Raw genomic sequence first — 21903 nt, 5'->3', positions numbered from 1 at the left:
ACAGTTCATGCACATCTATTGATAAAGACAACCGTACAGACTGTTAAATGTATAAGGCAAGAATATGATTACTACTGATCACTATTCAACCTCCCAATCACCTCTGCTACAATTCCCCGCCGCAGCACCTCAACCTTTTCCTGTCTCTAGAATCTACCGCCATAATGCAAGTTAAATGTCTTCAAGGGAAATCTCTTGATGGAGTGCCCTTCCAAAACCAAAGAGTGCTAAAAACCACAATCCAAAAATATCTTTTTGCTTCTTGCTTTACTGCAGTGCTTTTTTTTTTTTTCCCCTCCAGTTGCTCTTTACATTTACAATAAGAATAATTTTCATCATTGACTCACTACTACTATTCTGGGGATCCTTTCAATTCATTTGAAATATAGCTGCAAAAAATCAGAGCCATCAACTTGTTATTGTTGCCTTTCTCCTGACCCAAGACGTGTCATTCTCTGCTGAATCCCTCTCACTTTCCCTCTCATCCACCCATACTCTCACTAATTTTATCCAAAAAAGACATTTTTTCCCCACCACGCTACTAATAATTTCAACCTACAGCAAGCCCCCAATGACATTACCATATGAGTGATTAAACTTTTTTTCCTAGTTCATATTTAGAATGCTCATTCAAGACAAAGATTATTTGGGTTTGAATATTTTGTCTCTGCCTATGGGGATCTGATGTAGCACCTGTCAAGTGGCCAAATGGCTTTAAGTGCTACTGTGGAAAATATGCTCTCATTCATTATATTGAAACTTGCTCATTTGACTGAAAGACTTAATTATAAATTCATTTGAGCAAGACACAAGATGCCTTGCAAGCACGTCTGTCTAGCTTTGTCATTAGGACACTCACACAAGAGAGACACCTGCATTTCATTTTAGGTTTTGATCACTGGCTAGAGCATTCAGTCTTCTCTTTCAAAGGCATAACCTTCTTCTCCTCTCTGAGCTGCAGATAAATTATATATGCTGCTAGTCAAATAAGCAGCAGGACATCTACTTCAGAATTATTCATAGATTCACAGAACAATTTAGGTTGGAATGGACCTCAAGATGTTTTCTGGTTCATCCTTCTGCACAGAGCAGGACCAACTGGGAGCGGGCTGCTCAGAACCTTGTCCAACTGAGTTCTGAGTATCTTCCAAAAGAGAGAATCTGTAATCTCTCTGGGAAGTCTTCACTTTGCACATACAGGAAGCAACTACCTCCATCTTCTCTGTATATATCAGTTAGGTAGCTAAAGACAACAGCTCAGATGTCCTCTTAACTTTCTCAAAATCAAATAAATCCAGTATTTACGGTATCTCTTATTACATGCTTCAGACCCCTTACCACTTTGATGGTTCTTTGCAGAAGATGCAAATAAGGTAGCATGTACAATCAGGTGTTAAGCAATTGTGCATATATCTGCAGAAGACATTAAGCATTATGCTACAAAAAAAAGTTCCAGATGCATATACATATATACACACACACAATGCTATAAAAATACTACCACCATTACCTCTGTTAAGTGCTGATTTCAAATCAGCTCTGCTCTTAGTAGAGAGGAACTTCAAAAGGAAAGTGGCACACAAAACCTCCACCTCCAGCCAGAACATACAACTATAATTATCACATAAACTGAGTTCAAGTTTTTTTTAAAGGACAAGAATGAATCTTAAAGCTACAGCTCTAATCTGCTTTAGGATAAAAAAAAATCATTTGGTAATTTCCTTTGCTGAATTTACGTTCTTTCAACACATTTTTAGGGGATAAAGTCTGTCCATGCTTCAAAGTGCAAGGCCCCATTTCCTTTTGTTCATGTGCAAGTGCTCTGCATTAGAAGGCTTATATCATTTGCTTTCTGCTAGCTTCTCTGTATTATTTCTGTTCCAATTATATCTCTTCCAGTGAAAGTTCATTTAATTTTCTTTCAAAACATACCTCTTGTAAAACAAAGGCACTAAACTGTTCCAAAAAGGAGTAAGGAAGAAATGGAGATTAGATAAATTTAGCATTAAGCCACTCCAGAGAACTTTGTTGTCTTTCTAGGAAAAATGTGTTCACCCTTCTCAGGTACATTTAAAGAACCTTTATATCTTGCAACATCTTCAGCAGTTCTGAGGGTTAGATTTTTAACCATACTATACCAAGGAGGCTGCCAATACACAAGATGTTCATGCTGCTCCAGAGGAGCAGGATAAGGAAGAAATACAGGAGTCTTGCCAGGTAAGATCTGGCTAGTCTGGAAAACATAGGTTAAAATGCCATGTCAATGTAAGAAATCCAGTTAAGGATGTTAATCAACCAGAGATCCCTGCCTTGAAAAGAGAGCAGCTTCTTTGGGCTAGTTCCAAGTGGACTGGTTGCACTTAACAGAATTGCTCACACCTATAATCCCTATTGTGTAGGCAATGCTTGCTTCTCATAGTGACACAATTTTATTGATAAATATAGGAGAACACTACATGCTGAAATATGCACTTTATACCTGTAGCCCACTCTGTACTTGTATTTCAACCTAATGAATTGTTATTCCACATCTGTTAGGATGTGAGCAACCAACATGTACTGTCCTTTACATTAAAATTTATGTACTCTAAACAAAAAAATCCCCTTCACTTGTATTACTGCTGTGACTACAGTAACTATTAAACTGGCGGTCAAATGCAATGCCACTTCCCTTGTGCCAGCCTTCTGGCAAAACAATTGCCACAATATATTCTAGGATGTACAGCAACCAACTTTGAGGAGCCTAGATTAGTTCAGAATCATATCTACACTCTTCTATTTGCTCCTATGATGGTGAACTGTCAAGATGTTCTCAGACTGTGTTATGGTTTTAGTTGGGTTAGAGTTAACTTTATTTGTAGAGACTTGGATGATGCTGGGTTTGGGATTTTTGATGAAAATAGTGGTGATAACACAGCAGTGCTTACACAGAGCCAAGGACTCTTCTGCTCCTTTCACTGCCCTGCCAGCGAGGAGGCTGGGGGCACACCAGAGGGTCGGAGGGGACACTGCCAGGACAGCTGACGAGAGCAACCAAATGGATGTCCCATACCATGGGGCATCATGATCAGCAATAACAGCTGGGGGAGAGGAGGAGGAAAGGCGGACATTCAAAGTGATGACATTAATCTTCCCAAGCAATCGTTGTGTGACGAGCCCTGCTTTCCTGGAAATGGCTGAACACCTGCTTGCCAACGGGAGGCAATGAATGAATTCCTTGTTTTGCCTTGTTTGCATGCATGGCTTTTGCCTTACCTAGTGAGCTGTCATTATCTCAGCCCATGAGTTCTCACACCTTTATCTTTTCAGTTCTCTCCATCTCACCTGGGGAGAGCAAGCAAGTGGCAGTGTGGTACTTGGTTGCCTGCTGGGTTAAACCACAACAGACAGAAGTGGAAATGGTGTTAGAAAACTTACAGTACAGCATCTATAATACAGCGGTAATGAACGCATAAAATCCTTGTTGCAGTAGCAGTTTAAACCAGACTACAGCAAGTTTTGTTTGCCCTCCCCCACCCTCCCACCCCTTTTTCTTATAGGTGCTCTTCCAAGGTTCTCAGCTGTCTACTTGACATTTACTTCAAAGCTTCTCAGCAACATCACTATTCAGGCACAGATTTTAGGTAACATTCATAGAAAAATAATTTAAAAAAATCAGAATCTTTACTATATTTAGCCTAAGGTTCACCAGGACTCATTTCCACAGCAAATACACCAAGACAATGCATTTTGAGAAACTCTTATTCTGAACCATAGCACTGGGTCAGGAGACACAAACAGTAAAGAAGTGAGCACTGAATGGGACTATAAAGAAGAGGAGGCAGCTTCTGAAGTGTATGTTAAGTGGAAAGCAAATAGGAAAAGCCCAGTGCCACAGATGACAATGGAGAACTATCAAAACTTCTCTGCATGGGCTTTAATGGTGTTTTCACAGAAAAGATTTCAGAACTATCCTTTCAAAGTTTTAAGTAAACCAAAAAATACTCTGTTCTACCTCACCTATAGGCTACCAAAATTCAAAGTGTCAACAAAGGTGGATGAGTTTTTATATGAAAACAATTGTTGCTGGGAAATGAGTAAAGTCTGGATAAGAGGAATGATCATTCTGCAACCTAAACAGGCCTAAAGTACATCTCATTATGTTAACAAAAGTCATTTCTCAGCCACAACTAAACCTCAGATCATATGGCCCATGACAACTGGCCACTGTAATTTCAAGGCATGTAAACTAGAGATGTTTAACTGAAAGGGAGCAGCACTGAAAAGCCATTCATCCACCAAGGATGAATTAGGCAAGAGGAATGAGAGGAACAAAACTATAGATGTATTATGAAAAGTGATGTTTGCAAAGCTCTTTCAATACTTGAGTAGGATATCCTACCTGCACAAAGTGCACAAGGAGCCACAGAGTGTATATATTTAACAAAATGTATTTTCCAGACAAACAATTCCTGAGATTTGATAAACTGCAAGAGTAAAAGAAGCATTTAAATACTAATTACAGGCACAGACCGATTAAGAGTTAACAAGTTAATGAGTCAACAAGTCAACATTAATAAGTTGGGAAACTAGACCCTCCAGTGCTTTAACTGGAGGGTATGTGAAGCATGAACAACTCTGAAAAACTGGTTCTTTTGTAAAGAAAAAAAAAAAAAACTTATTTACAGAGCAAATACAAAACCTCTTAGAACAACACACACAATAAAGCCACCAAGACCTAACAGTAAACACCACTATGAAATACTACCAGTGTTTTTCATGTGAAAGCCTGGGAACTTCTGACACAATCAGTTCCATCAGGTGTTTTCTACCTGGCTGACTTAATTATTTTAAGAACTTAACATTTGTTAGCTTATCTGAGTGCACAAAAGGTCCTTACATTAAAGTTATAGACTATAAATCTAGATTAGGGAGCTAATTTAGATAGCTTACATGTAGCTATAGAGGTAAAGCAGCTATTTCTTAAGAATACTGCCTTAGAAAGTCAGAAGCAGAATCATTTTATTCTTGCAAGCAATTTTATCCTATCAAACAATTGGTAATAGCCAAACAACCAGAGCAGATAAAGAGAAAAGAGGAAACAGTTTCAGAAGACCCAAGAGATCACAAAACCATTTTCAACACAAACAGAATGATATTTATCACATGCTGTGGTCCTCTCTCATTCAGTTGTCCTAGGCTCTGACACTAGTTACTAGTCAATCTCAAGCATGGGTTAGCTGTGTCAGAAGGGAGATATTACAGTTTTTAAAACCAAAGCAGCATGTGTAAGGCTGGATAATTTGTCAGACGTTTTCTAAAGACCACCTGTGCATCTGAAAGAACCTGCTGTTTTTTCTTGTTGGCTAGGAGTTTCTTTCTTCTTGGGAGAAGACGCAAACAACTCTTTCCAGCACAGATTTAAGTAAACCCTGATCATCAAATAGAGGTAAAGATGCTGCAGGAGAGAAGAAATGTAGCTATTAGGTCTTCCTCTTTCAGAAGGTAGGTTCCATTGTCAGCGAAATCACTGATGCCCTGAGCATTAATGGACTCTCTGCCTTGTTCCTGTTGCAGTCAGGCAGCACGTAACCACTTCACTGGCTGCTAGGGAGCAGTGAGCTCATTACACAGCACCATCAACACCCTCCACGAGGAAGCTGGCACACGTTTCCCATCTGGGGATACCTCCGACTGAAGTAGTAGCACTGCAGTGCCTGCCAAAAGGCTTCAGTCTCCCAGGGCTGAGTATTTGAATGCAGCAGGTGCTAACTTCAGCTCTGTCTTTGAGGTTTTAGGCTCTAGTCTTTGTCAGCCGGGCCAACGCAATGCGACACACGAAGAGGGCAAAACAGCCTTCCACAGCTATTGGCATGGATACCTCTTAGTTTTAAATGTCAAGTCTAGACAAAGAGGTTCTCCCTTAAATTTTGGCACACATGTGTCCTTTCTGACTAGAGCAACATTTGCCACTATTCTAAAGTCTGTTAGAAACAGAGAAGAATTCACTGGAAACCGCTAGGAAAACGGAAGAAAAAAAAAACAAAAAAAACACACCTCCTTCTCAGTCATTAAGGGAGCATAAGTTTTGGAAGTATTTACAGAACACATACAAAAACCTAGTGATCTCCAAGCTGTATACATCAGATCTCTGGAATAGATGTCAGCCATGAACAATATGGGTCACGTCCAAGTTTAAACACAGAACTTTAATGCACTTAATGCATTTTTTCAGCTGTTTGTCTCATTAGCACTTCACAGATCTACTCGCACAAAGAAGGAAAAAACGATCTGTCAAGAAATAAAGAAGCCACCCTGCTTCCATATGCCAGGAGTTTTATTAACCAACGATTTATCTGCATTACACCGAGATAGTATTTCATGATTTTCATGTACCTGTCAAATGCCATCCAAGAATGCTTAGTGCTGCTGAATAAACAAGCACATACAGGAATGCAGCTGTAGATAAGCACAGACACCTATACATTCAAATTCTTAGACATTTGCAAAATATTCTTTAAAAATACACAAAAATGCATTAAATCGTGGTGATCCACTAATCAAACGCACAGAACAATGACTACATAAAGAGAATAGATAAACACAATAAGCTTCAACTTTTTCTCTTACCTGGAAAGAAAATAAAATTCTCTTATTCTCAGAATGGTCATAAGGTAACTGAACATAAGTGGAAGTCATGATCATAAGTTGTAATAAATATTTGAAACGCACAGGATGTAAAATTAAAACATACAAAAAAAAAAAAAAACAAACAGATTTTTTCTACTTTTCTTTACAAACATCAGTTCCAAAAGGCCAGAAAATTGCAAATCAAAAGACCAGTGACAACATTGTATGAGTTCTGTACCACCAATCTTATTAGTTCATTTGAGATAACCTCCAGGGATTATTGTTTCAAATGCATATTGCTTGCAGTTTGCCTGCTATGAAGCTTTCATTAAGTAAGCAAAGCCACAAATGGCAGTTAGGTCCATGACTCTTGTCAAGTGTCCACAGGAAGATTTGTGCCATTTGGTTCTCCAGTGAAAACCTTTCTATTAAGTTACTGACACCAAGAAAATGATTCCTTAGTGCACAAAACATGTTTCAGAAGTCTGATAGCAACACGAGTCCATATAAAAGACCAAGACACAAAAATTTTCACTGCTAATTTGAAACGATGTTATGGTTACTCACGTATCAGTTAGATATAAATCCTTACCTGTCTCAACAATTTCTCAACAGCCGACATGACCATGAGTCCTCTCCACACAACCGGGGCAGTCTCGTCTATCAAGAAGCCCATGGACATGCTGAAACAACACAGCATAAGGTTAGCTTTCCAGCACGATACCAAGTATATCTGTAAATAAACTTTATTTGAATTGAAACATGCTCACCATGCGATTCCATAGTTCTTAAGGGGCCTCATTAGATTTTCTAAAACAAAAGCAAACAAGTTTTTTTTTGGAAGGGTGTTTTTGTTTTTTGAAGAAGAAATAAGTTTAGACAACGGTTTCCTTTTCAGAGCAGTTTTCCCTCCCTCCCAGCGGTATTTGTTTATTTCCCCCCTCTCATTCCTTCAGTACATATACGTGTATACCTTTGTCTATTCTACCTGAGACCCTAGCTCCACTTTGTCTTAGTCTGCAACAACTGGGACCACTGAGGTCTTGCCAGAATAACTGTGTATTTGCCCATATTATCACTTTGTGCTGCTGAAACCCAGACTTCACCAGCTTATAAAAAATCCCCTTGGCTACAAGGCACAGATCACCTATTTGTCCACCTTCTACTTCTGCAATACTTAGATAACTGCTGAGTCATTTTTATCAAAACAAAAACAAAGTCCTAAAAAGCTCTGAGATTTTATTTATTTATTAACTGCGCTACCAATTAATCTTACGAATCAGAGGACCATTCCCTTTAAAACACCACATTTCAGGGAATTCCTCTTATTCCTCTTTCTATTGTCTGCTTTGAACCCCAGGTGAGAGGTACAAAATAAAGCCACCACTACATGCTGGTAACAGCTCTAGATAAGAAGTCCTAGAGGAAGTCTGCAGGATTTAGAAACATTTCTGTAGGAACAATATATGTTTATTTGGACATTACAGAAGTTATGTCCTTGTCATGTTCCATACTCCTATGCTTTCCCGTGTCAAGAAGAAAAGTGGAGAAATATTGCAGTTGTTCTGCTGGCAAGGTGGTAAGGCAGCAGAAAGTAAACAAATAAAAAGGTAACATCAGTGCATACAGAGCAAAACTCTCCAAAAGCCAAAACCTCCTCTTTCTTTATACACTCTGCCATCTCAATTCCCACCTTAACTCAAAACAGCACACGTGCTCAGACACACACACAGAAGAACAAAATGAATTTTATTTGAGCCTATCCAGTTTATTTTAAGAGCATGTACAGGCAGGAACTAGCAGAAAACTGCAAGAACAGTAAGCCATAAAAATTATATTACAATACATATTTTGACAGAAACCTTTGATGCATCTAAAGTAAATACATATATAGCAAAATCAAAACAATGTGGGTAAAATACTGTGCATTCAAAGCTGAGCTCCAAATTCAGACAAAGTAACACCCAGGAGCACTCAAATTAAACAGCTAAAACATACAGACGAAAGCTTTCAAGCAATGAAAAGTAAGCAGGCAATCAAGCCATGTAATTCTGTAGAAATATGGTCAAAAATAAATTAGGTATGGTTTTTGTATTCACAGTATTTTGGTTTACAAATCAAAAAGACAAAAACAAACTAAACAAATCACTTGCATGACTATTGTGCTGTTACTCAAGAAGAGAAGGGCTTGGACTGATTCACTGAGCTAGCTCAATACACTTGTGTAGTTCTGTTCAGTTTGCAGTCAGAGCTGAGTTTTGGTGGCATTATACTGTCTACCCATATTTCTAGTACTCAGGCTTACTCTTCCCACTGCAGCAAGACTGCTTGGCTATGAAGATGTTGATGACATTTGAACTTGAGCCTAGAGACTCCTTTATGCACTGCTTTGGTGTCCTTGTAAACATACATACTGCCACAAATTACAATCCTGTTAACAGGCTTGAGAAAAAAGATTGCTTTCGTATTTACCTATAAAACGGTTGTAAAAAAGCATCAGCAACAGTATATATTATTGCAGCATCAAGGGCTGCTTCATCTTTACCATTAAATAGGAACAATTAAAAAAAAAAAGGATGAGGGAGAACCAATTCTTGACTGCTCAGTATGTGAGGATGAGGAACTGGAAGATAAGAAAGGAAAAGCTGCAGGAGGTCTAAAACATAAGAAACTTCACCAAAATATCATGCAACTTCTCAGTTCAATCCAGGTTCTTTAATATGTCAGTCAAATATCTGAGACAATCTCAGATCCACTACCTGCACAGACAGCTTCTGCTGTATATGGCGCAGGTGCAACACACTAGCCTCACACAACAGACACAGCTTCATGAATGTCCCTCTCCTTCTCCTCAGTGGTAACAGGAGAGTTGCTGTGGGTACACAAACACTGATTTACAGAGTAAGCAAAGGAATCTCTGTTGCTAAAACGCATGCATTGCTTACTTCTCAACAGTAGAGATTCATTTTTATCAAAACTGGATCTTATATCTTGGTTAACACCAAGGGCTATAAACTGCTCAGAAGAGCAAAACTTAATCAAGTTTACATACTGCACAAGAACAATTCCCAACCTGCTGTATATTCTGGCTATAACATTCTGCATATTCTCAAAGTAATACAAAATACCGCAAAGCACCCCACTGCCTGCCTACTGCTAAAAAGCATTCTTACGACTATCTGAAACCTAAAGTGCTTCAGTGGGCTTTGGTAATCACCCTTGTCTCATCAAAAGCAACAGGCATTCTTCCTCCTTCACTCTGGGTCTCACGAAGATTTTCTAAAGCATAACATGTAAAGAAGATTAAGCGAAATGAGTTCTCAGTAACATCTCTATTTCCTATTTCTTTCAGACTACAGTTAACACTTCCTTCTCTGTTATCAGATGAGATGCCTACTATACAGCTTCAGAAAACCAAGAGAAAATAAAATACATCTAATTTCTTAAAATTGTAATAGACACAGCCCTACTATGCCATCTATGTTAAGAGATCAGTTTCCTTGTTTGCAAACTGTAAGCAAGCTCAATGGCCCTAAATTAAAGGGTTCTTTGTTTTCAGTCAATGTGCAAAACCAGATCAATAAGATCAATAGAGCACCAACAAACTACCAATAAAATGCCTTTTCTGGTAGGGCACTGGAAAAAGCAAACGCGTGCAAGCTCATTAGAGCAGTTCAGCAGATGGCTGATTAAAAGTGTTCTAGGATTGGTCTGAGGACTGGGTTGTTACTCCCTGGGGGAAGAATGATGTTGAAGGCATTAGGATGGATCTTCTGCATTTCGTAAGAGGTATGCTTTTGGGTTTGAATTATTTTTTTTCCCCAAATGCCAAGCCATGCAGATCACCCTAAGGAACTGAGTTCTTTTTCTCTAGAAAGCCTGACATAGCCGTTTGATGGTAACCACAGGTTAGCACAGCACAAAGTACATAGCTATGAGACCTATAGGCACGGACATTTCAACTGTTGGTTTTGTTTCAAATCTGTTGACTGAAGCACTAGAGCAAGCAGAAGCTTCCTTTCAGTCTCATCTCATCAGGCAAGTAAAGACCATTATTCCAGAAGGTTTTGATGTTACACTATACCTCATTAAGAGGCATCACACTGCTTAAGAAAAATAAAGGCAGCTTATTACATGGATGTTATTTCTGTAACATCCATGTAGGGAGGTAGTATCTCATTTTACGGATGAGAGATTGTGAAATCTGTGCTACAGATTATTCAAGATTCCTGCAGATTTGGAGACCTGTGCTGCATCCTTCCCAAAGGCAGCATAGAGCCATGGTTCCACTAATCTCCAACGTTAGAAAGCATGTAATGACAACTGATAAACATTCAGTTTTATTGCTGATGTTGCTTATTTTCCCTTGAAACTGAAAGAATTGAAATAAAAGCAGCTAACCTAGGCGTAATTGGTATACAACAGGAAGAAGTAGGAAAAGAAATCACACATCTTGTCTGTAATACCTCAGTCTCTGAAGGGCATTTTAACATCTCACATTTAAGCATTAAAACAGCAGCTTTAGAAGTATATTTAAAAGTATATATCTAGTTCTAAATAGCTCATAACTTTAAGTATTCCTTCATCTTCCATTGTATTCTATTAAAACAAAAATCCATGCAGCAACTCCTCGGCATACAATTATTGAAGTTTCAGCAAGCTGGTACTTCTTCACAGCGCACACCAAAGCTAAAGGTTCTGCTGCTGTTTATACAGCTCATCATTAGCTGAGATTTTCATGACAAATTGCCATTTTTACTCCTCCTCACATCTCAGCCATGTCTCACTGCCTCAAACACAGAAGATGTATGGCACGACAAAGCACTTTGCCACCACGCTAGTCAGAGAATGAATAAGACAGTGCAGAATATGCTGTGAATTCCAGTACATTAAACAAAATCATCTGAGACAAACTCAATTAATGTGCCATACATATAGACAAGCTGAAACAGATTTTCAGCATGGTCACTTGTAAAATCTCAACAACTTTTTGCATCATCTGCTTTTCAATTGTATACAATTTCATGCTGCAGTGACTACAGAATATTCTATCAATCTAAGTTAGGGCTCCAACTTACACACAACTTTCTGTTAATCAGAGCAAACAGTAATTTTCATATGGCTGTTGCTATGCAGAAGTATAAGGAAGTTATTTGCAGTCTAGTTTGACAGTCAGCTCTCAAGATCAGAAGCCTCTAATGGGAGGATTCAGGTTCCAGTGAAGGACTGGAAGGCTCCAGACAAGGCAGGGTTGAACAGAGATTCCTAACAAACAAGAGAAAATAAAAATAAAAAATAAAAAAGTAGATAACTTCAGTAGGTTCATAGAAAATAATCATCTTTAAGCTGTGGAAAAAGGGGATATAGGACAGGAAAAGAAACAGACTAACAAAACAGTGGGCTTTGCTAGTGTCAATAGAATTGTCTCACACCACCCCAGATGCCTTTGGGAGCTAAGAGGTATGCAGAGGCTTTCACTGAGGGTACAGGTGAGCCATACTTTCTGAAGGGGTAGCTTCAGAATGTTTAGAATGGTGCAAGTTTCCCATGGAAAGGCAACTTAATTCCACCCACAGCACGGTGATATGAGAGGAAAGCGAGGTGCAGGGGAGGGGTGCAAGCAGCATGGAGCAGCCGGGCCCAAGCCGCCTCAGAGAGGCAGGCTGCTGTCACCACAAGGTTGGTCAGAGTCACAAGCATCATTTTAACTGCTTACACCAGAAGCCCAGAATATTCTATGGCAAGTGACAGACTAATTGAGACTTCAAGTTTGATTTCACACTGCTACAAATTTATTTGAAGGACTGCCTCAAATGTATTGCAATTTGTATTTTAAGCTTGAAGGCGGAAGGCTGCGATTTCCCATTACGCTCTAACAATGTTATCTAGCCATGGAGGCATCACAAATGCTTAAACCAAAGTAAACCACCACAGAGACTCAAAGAACATTATTCAATACTGGCAACACAATTCAAGCTCAAGAAATAAATGCACAAAGAAACATGGCTTTTTCCAAAAGATTTGCTTCTCATATTTAGTTGGCCTAGCCATCCCATTAGGTTTTCACTACTTTTTTCCTGCCGGCAGACTGCAGAGGCAACAAGGCTCTGTGAGAGGCTTTTCATTACCAGAGCGGGTTTGCAGCTGTGACATGAGTCCTACCCAAAAGCAAAAGGTCTAATTGCTTGCTGGAAGATTATACATTCAAAGTAAGCCTGGCAAAAGCAAACAGCACAAGGATTTAGTCATATCTTTGTTATGTTTTTAAGCATCATTAGCTTGTTAGGTTTGGAATAAAAGCACAGGACTAGTTTTTATCAGTATTTTATAAGTATTTATCAGGCAAGTTATGTGAAGCACGGCCCTGCTTCGGATGCTCCTGTGAAAGAAGGATTGCCCAAGTCAGTCACGTAACACAGGACAACAGACACGACAGAGTACCACAAACCCAAGGGACAGACATTCCCCATGCACTCCCTTCAGTTCAAGATCTAACTTCAACAAAACCCTGCAGTAAACCAGGGGCATCCACTGCTTTCCAAGAAAAAACATGGAACTCAATGTGTCTGAGTCAGTTCAGCCTTTTTAAGCTATATACTGTAATCAAGACAAAAAAAGAAAGCGTCAATGAAAACAGAAGGAAGTAAACTGTTCAAATGATTATATGTAATTTTAATAACTGTTGAAGCTGCTGGATGTTAATGACAGATGAAAACTACAGTAAACTTGTTAACTCTCCATTTAAGACAAACAAATGAAGTGTTCTTTGTGTATTAAATATTCCCCTCTGCATTTCTCATGAATCGCCTCCATACATCCTTTTGTGATTTTATTCCTATTTCACCATTTGTAAAATGAAGCTCAGGATTCTTTAAAAGACTTATGACTATCAACTAAATCAAGGGAAAGAAATGTTAGCTTTTAAACTTTATCACTTTTAGCCTCCTGTCACTATAGGGAAAGGATTTAAATATATTTTTCTATTTTTGATGTATTCAGTTTTATTCTTTCTCCTGAACAGGCACTCAGTTATACTGTGGAGAAGGGATACAGCAAGAAAACCACAGAGATAAAGCATGAAAGTGAAATTGCTAGATGAAAATACCGAGAAAGTTCAGAATTAGTTACAGTTCTTTAATTATACTTCTTACAGATAAGAGGGATGGAAACATTTACATGTATTCCTCTGAAATAAGCAAACAGGTAAATGTGTTCAGTGTACAAAAAGGAAAATGAATCATTTTTTTTGTTTACATACATACAATTAAATGTACATTTATCATTTTATTATAATAAAACCATTTTGCAATTTGGTTCCAGTTTGTATAAAAGTTGAACCTGATGAACCATTCACATCTTTAATAGTAAACGTTGTAATATTGTGCTAGTCATAATCCATATCAAAACATTTATAATTACCATATGACAGGATTTACAATATGAAGAGTTATATACTCTGCTTTCAAATACCTGACATGTTGACATGTATTTGCTTCTAGTTGTGTTTCAGTAATTTGTTGCAATAGCATTTAGTGAAATTTCATTTGCCCCTTATCCAAAAGGGCTGCTCTCAGTAAAAAATTTAATTACTACATACTATGCTTCCCACAGTATCATCTTACTTTTTTTTTTTTTGTAATTTTAAGTATGAATTGTTCAATAATGAAAAAATAAATCTTAACAAGTTAACTACACTAATTGTTTTTTTTTATTTTTTAAACAGCAGCTAACAAATACAACAATAAAATAAACAATCCCTTGCAGGGTTGGTGTCATCTCAAACTACACACGCAGTCTTAAGTCTTTCAAAACTATAAATCTAACCCAATATGGTATGATTACTATCTAGATATGTGATTTCAAAATACCTCGTGAAACCAGACGAGAATATTTTAAGAGAAAGTTAGTTGTTTGTTTGTTTGTTTTTTGCCAAACATAAAATCCACTTAAAGGACAGAAGAAAAAGAAATTTAAAAATAAAGATTCAACGGCAATAGATGCCTTCATTGTAGTTAAAACAGTCCTTTTTCCATACTCATCCCCAAAATATTTTTAATTCCTTTTCACTTCTTGATCAGATTGCCATTGTACTCCTTCTCCACTTCCTTTCCCCCAAGTAAAGGTCACCATTTTTTTTCCACAAGTGACATCAAAAATTTCCAAATTAACCAAGTTCAGGGTTAACTGCTACAGGTTTAAGGGCAATAGTCAAGGTCCAGAATAAATAATTTAACATTTAAATATTCTTCTCATTTTCAGCTACCTCATGACACATGAAAGAGCCTCCAAAATAGAAATACAACTAATTACAACATTCTGAATTACTATTTTGTCTTCAAGACTATTTCAAAGATTTTCAAAGCGCCTGTGTACCTATAATGCCAGTGGCTTCAGCTGGAACTTTTGGAACTTATCTGTCCTGAATAGGAAACAAGAACAACACCAAGAAAAAGTATCCTAGAAGCCAAAAAAAATAACCAGGTACTTGGGCAGTGAGCCACTGCAGAACTGCTTGGGATGATCCTAAGAAAGCCCATTTCCCATCACCACACCTTTCTTTTGTTTTCATTTAAAATTATTTTACTTAATGGAGTCTGAAATAGCTGTACAGCATTGCTGTGTTTTCTCATTTTTTTGTTTTCACTGTAATAGCTACTTGAATTTGCCTCTCAAACAGAAAGATATTCTTATACCAGGCCAGAGTTTACCATTTTTGCATAACATAAACAGTCTATTCTCAATGCATGCTTGCCTGAGAATATCAGATGGCTTTTTGGGATAATAAGAAAAGACGTTGACCTCAAACCAGTCTTCTCACCAGTGCATGGATTTTCAATAAGCAATGCCACTGACTGCAGCTGACCCTCTTCTGTAATGGAATCAACACAAACAGTTTTTGCAGCCCAGACATCTCTGCTTAGTCTCCAATTAAATATCATGAATAAGGATGGTGCAAATAGCAAATGCTTCAGGGAGCTAAAGGAGAGCAAGTTAAAAGGGCAGACTAAACTTACCAGCCTAAGGACAACAAACAGGTACGAGAATCAGAGAGGATGTGAAGTTTGCCTGCTGAAGTGAAAAATTGGATTAAAAAAAAATAGGGATGTTGAATGTACTTTGGAAAAAAAAGTCCCATTCTAACAAAGTCCCCTGATAAACCCAAAGAGGGTCTGGCCCTGACTTGAGATCTTCAGAAATAGAACTGCATGGCTTTGTGGCCCAACAAATCTGAGGTGTGACTACTCTCCTTCAGCCAGCTACATAAACTGTGAGAAGACCACACCAGCAGTAAAATACCAGCATTCACTTCAGACTACTTTCAACATAGAATCAATAACGCAAAACATTAAACTGCGTACTATTTAACACAAATCAAGAGGCAGTAGCAATAACAAAATGCCTTTTTTCAGACAATCAAATTTAGTTTTTATTTGAATTAATCATGACAAAGTTCCACTGGTAAAGCATAAAGGTGGTGAATACAAGTTGTATCTTTAAAATTCATCTCTCACATATAACCGGGAAACTTCAGGGTTACCTGAACAACTACCCTATCAATATACCATTACCTAACTAGGGAAAATAACCCCAAAATGGATCCCCAGATCCCTTGATGACTATTTCATGTAGACATCTTTAAACAGCAACTACAGAGCATATTTTAAATCACCACTTTCTGTTAGAAATTCTGATTTTAAACTGAAGAGCAGTAGATACATAAATGTATCGCAGGGAAAAAAAATGCAAATATCTATTCCTGATTTTAGAATTTTATCAGTAATTGCATTTCTGTAGCTCCTGTAGTATTATTAGCTTCAGTAGGGCTGCAACACACCCACTGCTTTCATTCTCTCAGGAATTACTTCTCAATTCCAAAGTTTGAAAACACATCTACTATTGATCTTTTCAATATACTACTTAACTAAGAAATAAAAAGGATACTGAAAGCATCACAGAATAGCAAAGCTTCAAAATATTAAAAGAGCACTCAACTGCCATAAATAAAGAAGTCCACCACAATCTTCATAATCATTTAAGTGAAAAAATGTTACATTTATCCAGCAAAAGGACAATATCCTTGCAGCTGTATGACAGCTTTTACTTTCTGCCAGGTAGTTTAAATGGTAGAGTAAAAAAAGAAAACAACTTTCGCAGTCCACTAAGCCAGAAAACAGCTTTCAAGTACCCTATTTGGGGAACAAGTAGAAGTAATGCTTTCATTACTTGTGTTAGAAATGTTGATCTGTGTATATATTGTAGCTGATGTTAGTATTTATTCCATAGTTACATAATCCTCCATTAACTAATTAAATTCAGTCATTAACTTATTAACCAGGATTTCCCTGACCATTTAGCAAAAGTAATTCGAATGATACCCTATTAAATGCTAGTAGACTTTCTCCAACGTACTCAAGTCTGCAAGATTAAGGTAATGGAGTATCTTTCATTTATACAGACTCTCTCCTCCCTGGGAATTCCTAATTCATTTTGAACTGAATTCATCACCCTCTCTGTCAATGATCACCTGGAGTGCACGGAGTTCTGCCTGGGGATGGCTGAGGATCCAACGGAAAGCTTATGGGTCAGGATTAAACATAGGGCAGGGACATTACAGAGAGAGCCTGCTACAGGACACTTGACCGGGAATCCCAAGTGGATGAGACCCTCCATGGACAGACAGGAGAGCCACATGTTAACAAGCCCTGTTCCTCATGGGGGACTTCAACCACCCCGATATCCATTGAAGGGACAGTGCAACAAGGCATAGGCAAGCCAGGAGGTTCCTGGAATGCACTCGTAATGTCTTGGTCTTGGGAAGGGTCAGTGCACCTCAGCAAGTTTGCCAATGACATTGAGATGTGTAGTGCAGTCAACACACCGGAGGGAAGAGATGCCGTCCAGAGGGACGTGGTCAGGCTTGAGAGGTAGGCCTGTGCAAACCTCTCGAGGTTCAACAAGCTCAAATCCACGGTCCTGCATCTGTGCCAGGATAATCCCAAACACAAACACAGGCTACACAGAGAATGAATTGAGAGCAGCCCTGAGGAGAAGGACCTGGGGGTATTGCTGGATGAGAAGCTCAACACAAGCTGATAATGTGTGCTTGCAGACCAGAAAGCCAACCATATCCTGGGCTGCATCAAAAGACACGTGGCCAGCAGGGTGAGGGAAGGCATTCTCTGCCCTCTGCTCTTGTGAGACCCCACCTGGAATACTGAGTTCAGCTCTAAGGTCCCCAGCATATCAAGGACATGGACCTGTTGTAAAGAACCCAGAGGAGAGCCACAAAGAAGATAAAGGGGCTGGAGCACCTGTCCTGTGAAGACAGGCTGAGGGAGTTAGGATTGTTCAGCCTGAAGAAGGCTACAGGGAAACTTTACAGCAGCCTTCCAGTGCCTAAAGAGGGCCTGCAAGAAAGCTGGGGATGGACTTCTTGTTAGAGAGTATAATGGTAGAACAAGGGGTAATGGCGTTAAACTAGAAGAGGGTAGATTTAGATTATATATACAAATAAATTCTTTTGGGGTGGTAAGGCACTGGAACAGGCTGCCTGGAGAAGCTGTGGATGCCACATCCCTGACAGTGTTCAAGGCCAGGCTGGATGGGGCTTTGAGCAACATAGTCTGGTGGGAGGTGTCCCTGCCCAAGGCAGGGGGGTTGGAACTTGATGAACTTAGACAAACTCCACATTTAAATTGTAGTGCGACTATAACATTCTGTATTCAAATGTAATAATTGTTGCAAATTTATTCTGTATGGTGCCAAGCATCCCTAATCCCTCTTTGACTACTACATGTGAGGGGAAAAATAGTTAGAAATCTGAGTGCAAGAGTGATCAGAACCTCCTAGAACTACTGTAGAGATTCAGTAACAATGAAGGCTGCTACTCATCATTTTCACAACCAGGTCTTATGTTGTGGACAGAAATAGTCTTTAAACACAATTGTTGACTGCCACGCTACTAAAATGTTTTTAATTGACTTACTGATAAAGTTAACATTGTTAATACAGATCTTTAATGTGTAGAACTGTTTTCTGTAATAGTCTACGAAACAAGAATTGTTCAGAGTTTTATTCTTGAAAATAAAGACAATTAAATGATCTAATAAGAAATTGGAAAACCAGGCTAAACTTCATCAAAAGGGTCACATATATACTTGTAATATATATATAAATGTAGGTAGAAAAATATGTACATACACGCACACCCCTACAATTGATCTTTTTTTGCAAGCATATCCTATCATTGCTACTCAGTAGAATAAAGAAATCATTGAAGTTTACAATTAAAGTTTCCTATGCCTTTCAGTATCCTATTTTCACAACCAAATCATCTTGATGTCAATACTTTCGTTGTTGCTACTCCACAGCTTCATCAACTCCAGGGTTATACTGCACTGAAAAGTAAACAGAATTCCTGAAATAGAAATTGTACCCCTTTACCATTCATACTGAATTGTTACATCATTTTCTCAGTAGACTTGTGTTGTATGTCACGCTTTTGAAATACGCTAATCCATTTGCTGTCGCTTAAAAATGAAGCATGTTCTTAAATCCTGGTATTATTTCCTTGTACATTCCATACAGAGACAGAAAGAATGTATGTTTACAATCAAAATGTGTTTACAGGCAAACAGAAGCAATTTCAATTCAGGGAAATCCTCCAATTTCTGTTACACTGAATGCTGTGTTTTTCACAGCACAGCAAACATGCCAAGACAAAAGCGTACAGTTAATTTCCAGCTGTATCCTCAAAGTATCTGCAGACTACAAAGTTTATATATCACAACATTGATCTGTCCTAATACCTAAATGTATATGTTTTAAGTCCTTGCATTCATAGCAAATTAAATGTTATGACCATATGAAATAGACTGGGCAACTTCCTCTTTATTTGTGATATGAACTCATACCAAATTTAAATCTATAAAATACATGGCTAGATTTGTAAGAGTTTCAAAGCTAACCAGCCAATTTTCTAGCAGTGAGGAAAAAAGGTGGAGAAGTAACCTTTTACATGATCATCTTTAGAAAGGAAAAAGTCAGTAACATCTGTTAACAATATATAACCTAATATCATATAAAAAGGAAAACGAGAGATACAGAAGACATTGCAACATAGTCCTTTGTGCTCATATCACATAATGCATTTCAAATACATACATACATATATATATATACACACACACACACACACATATGCACTTATATTTTACAGGAGAACAGAGCTTATATGACACACTCTCAGCAGGTCCCAAATTACATGAGAATGCAAGGATGTCAAATCAGGTAGTATCAGGAAGTCAAACTGTACTGGTGATATGTGAAAAGATTCAGTTATTTATTTATTACACAATGGAGTTAGCTTTTACCTTCAAAAATTAAATCAGAAGCCCGACAAATAAAACCAAGTAATCTCTTTCCCTCTGTGAAAGTGTCTAAATGATTTCTACATTTGTAAGCCAGGTACTTGAAAAGTACTCAAATGGATTGTCACCTGTACAAGCATACATCTTCTTGTCCACCTGCAGTGCATCTGTATATAGAAATACATTACTACTTCTTTCTCTGGACTAAAGGGTGGAAAAAGAAGGAGACAGACAGTAATCCTAAATTTACTGCATCTAAATTTTTCAGAGGAGCAAAACAAAGCACTAAAACCCTATCATCTCAGAGATTAGCGGGATAAAGCTGTTCTTCAATTCCACTCCCATTTGGCCAAAGTGGAAGTTACGTTTCTGAAAGGTGAACAGACTTAATGTAACCTTTCTACTTTGTCTTCCTTACTTCTCTCTAAACTCTCCTGCCTGAATTTGCTTTTCCTCACACCAGAATCCTTCCCAACAGAAGTAAAATCAGTAATTTCGTCTACTTCTGGTACTCACCACGACTTTTTCTAAACTCACAATTCCAGATTAAAAAAATAATAATAATCAAGTGGCCCTGAGTATTTGGCTGGAGAGAGAGATACGAAAGGCAACCATTTCAATGACATTTTGAAACGACATTACTGTACTAACTACTGTAATGGTCTCTCTTATTTCCTAGGTTAGTCTCCCCCCCCCCAACACCCCCATCCCCAGACTACTGTTCTGACATAACAAACAAAAACAAAATATGTTCTACAATGGGATCAGAATCTCACTGTCTGCAAGTCTAAATCCACTGACAATATCCTTTATTTCCTGGTTACCTTTTCCAGTCTTTTCAGTAATAATCCATTAAAACCTCAAAGCCTGTGGACCAACATGAACAAAGACCACAAGTATGCTCGCTGCTTTCAAAGCTAGTTTGTACAGCTATTTCATTAACAAAAATTTAAGAAATGAATACACTACATTTACATCTTCTGTTTGCACCCCCTTCCATGCCACACCAAGGAGGCACATCTATGCTCATTCCTGAACAATGAAACAACATAAAAATCACTTCACACTTACTTGGTGTTAATTCTGGGTTTCCTTTAAGGTTCATCATCTTTGGAATTGAAGGCCCGTATATGTCTGCATCAAGCAAGCCAACTTCTTTTTTCTGTGTAAGGACCAAAGAAAAAGTATTTGTCAAAATCTCTTTCTTCCTTTGTAAGCAAAACCTTAGAACTGCCCACAGAAATAAAAAAAAAAAAACACATCTTGACTTCCAACATAAATTATCACCATTTCCTTGGTCTAATTTGCAGTTGATGCATGGAAGTTAGTATTTCTACATGTTTTACCAGAGGTCACAAAATCTAGATTCTCAAATCCTCACTTGCACACATTTTCTGACTTACCATGAAGACCACAGACCATTATATTAAGGAACGCTATAAGCAACATTCTCTCTATTCAATGTACCTTTACAGAGGAATATAAGGTTTTTAAGGGTATCAAATTTCATCGTAAAAAAAACAACTATCAATGTTCATAAATATATATTGAGATTGGAATGTAGTTAGTGACTGTATAAGGAATGTGAAAACAGTAAGATGTATTTATCTTTAAGAGGCCATAGTAAACTTTGGCAGGCATCAAAATATCAAAATGCAAGTCTATGAAGGCAATTAAGCAGGTATAACACTTTAATCAAATGCATTTACACAAAGGAATGCTAAAAATATGGGTTTATTTAAATACATATGGTACACTACGCAATAAACTTCAAACAAAAGTTATTTCAGCTATGCAGTCTAGACTTTCAAGATTCATATCTTTTTTTTTTTTTAAAAAAGTACATGCACACATTTGGTGAAAATTAAAATATTTTTCATACAGATGGCAAGACAAGCTACCAATTACCAAGTTCTGTAAACTA

General features: G+C 37.9%; 1 protein-coding gene across 4 annotated transcripts in view; it reads right to left on the bottom strand.

Moving 5' to 3' along the window:
* The window catches only part of NUBPL (NUBP iron-sulfur cluster assembly factor, mitochondrial), a 93413-nt gene that overhangs the window by 54748 nt on the left and 16762 nt on the right, over nt 1-21903 (bottom strand). For all 4 annotated transcript variants that reach the window (XM_068684433.1, XM_068684434.1, XM_068684435.1 and 1 more), the window contains 3 exons: nt 21051-21141; nt 7380-7419; nt 7202-7292 (listed from right to left, as the gene is read on the bottom strand). In XM_068684433.1, the coding sequence (XP_068540534.1) occupies nt 7202-7292; nt 7380-7419; nt 21051-21141 (222 nt within the window). The remainder of the gene's footprint in view (nt 1-7201; nt 7293-7379; nt 7420-21050; nt 21142-21903) is intronic.

This window comes from Anas acuta, chromosome 5 (genome assembly GCF_963932015.1).
Source record: "Anas acuta chromosome 5, bAnaAcu1.1, whole genome shotgun sequence".
NCBI lineage: Eukaryota > Metazoa > Chordata > Aves > Anseriformes > Anatidae > Anas > Anas acuta.
Note: the sequence above shows the minus strand (reverse complement) of the source record. Positions and strands in the feature narration are given on the sequence as shown.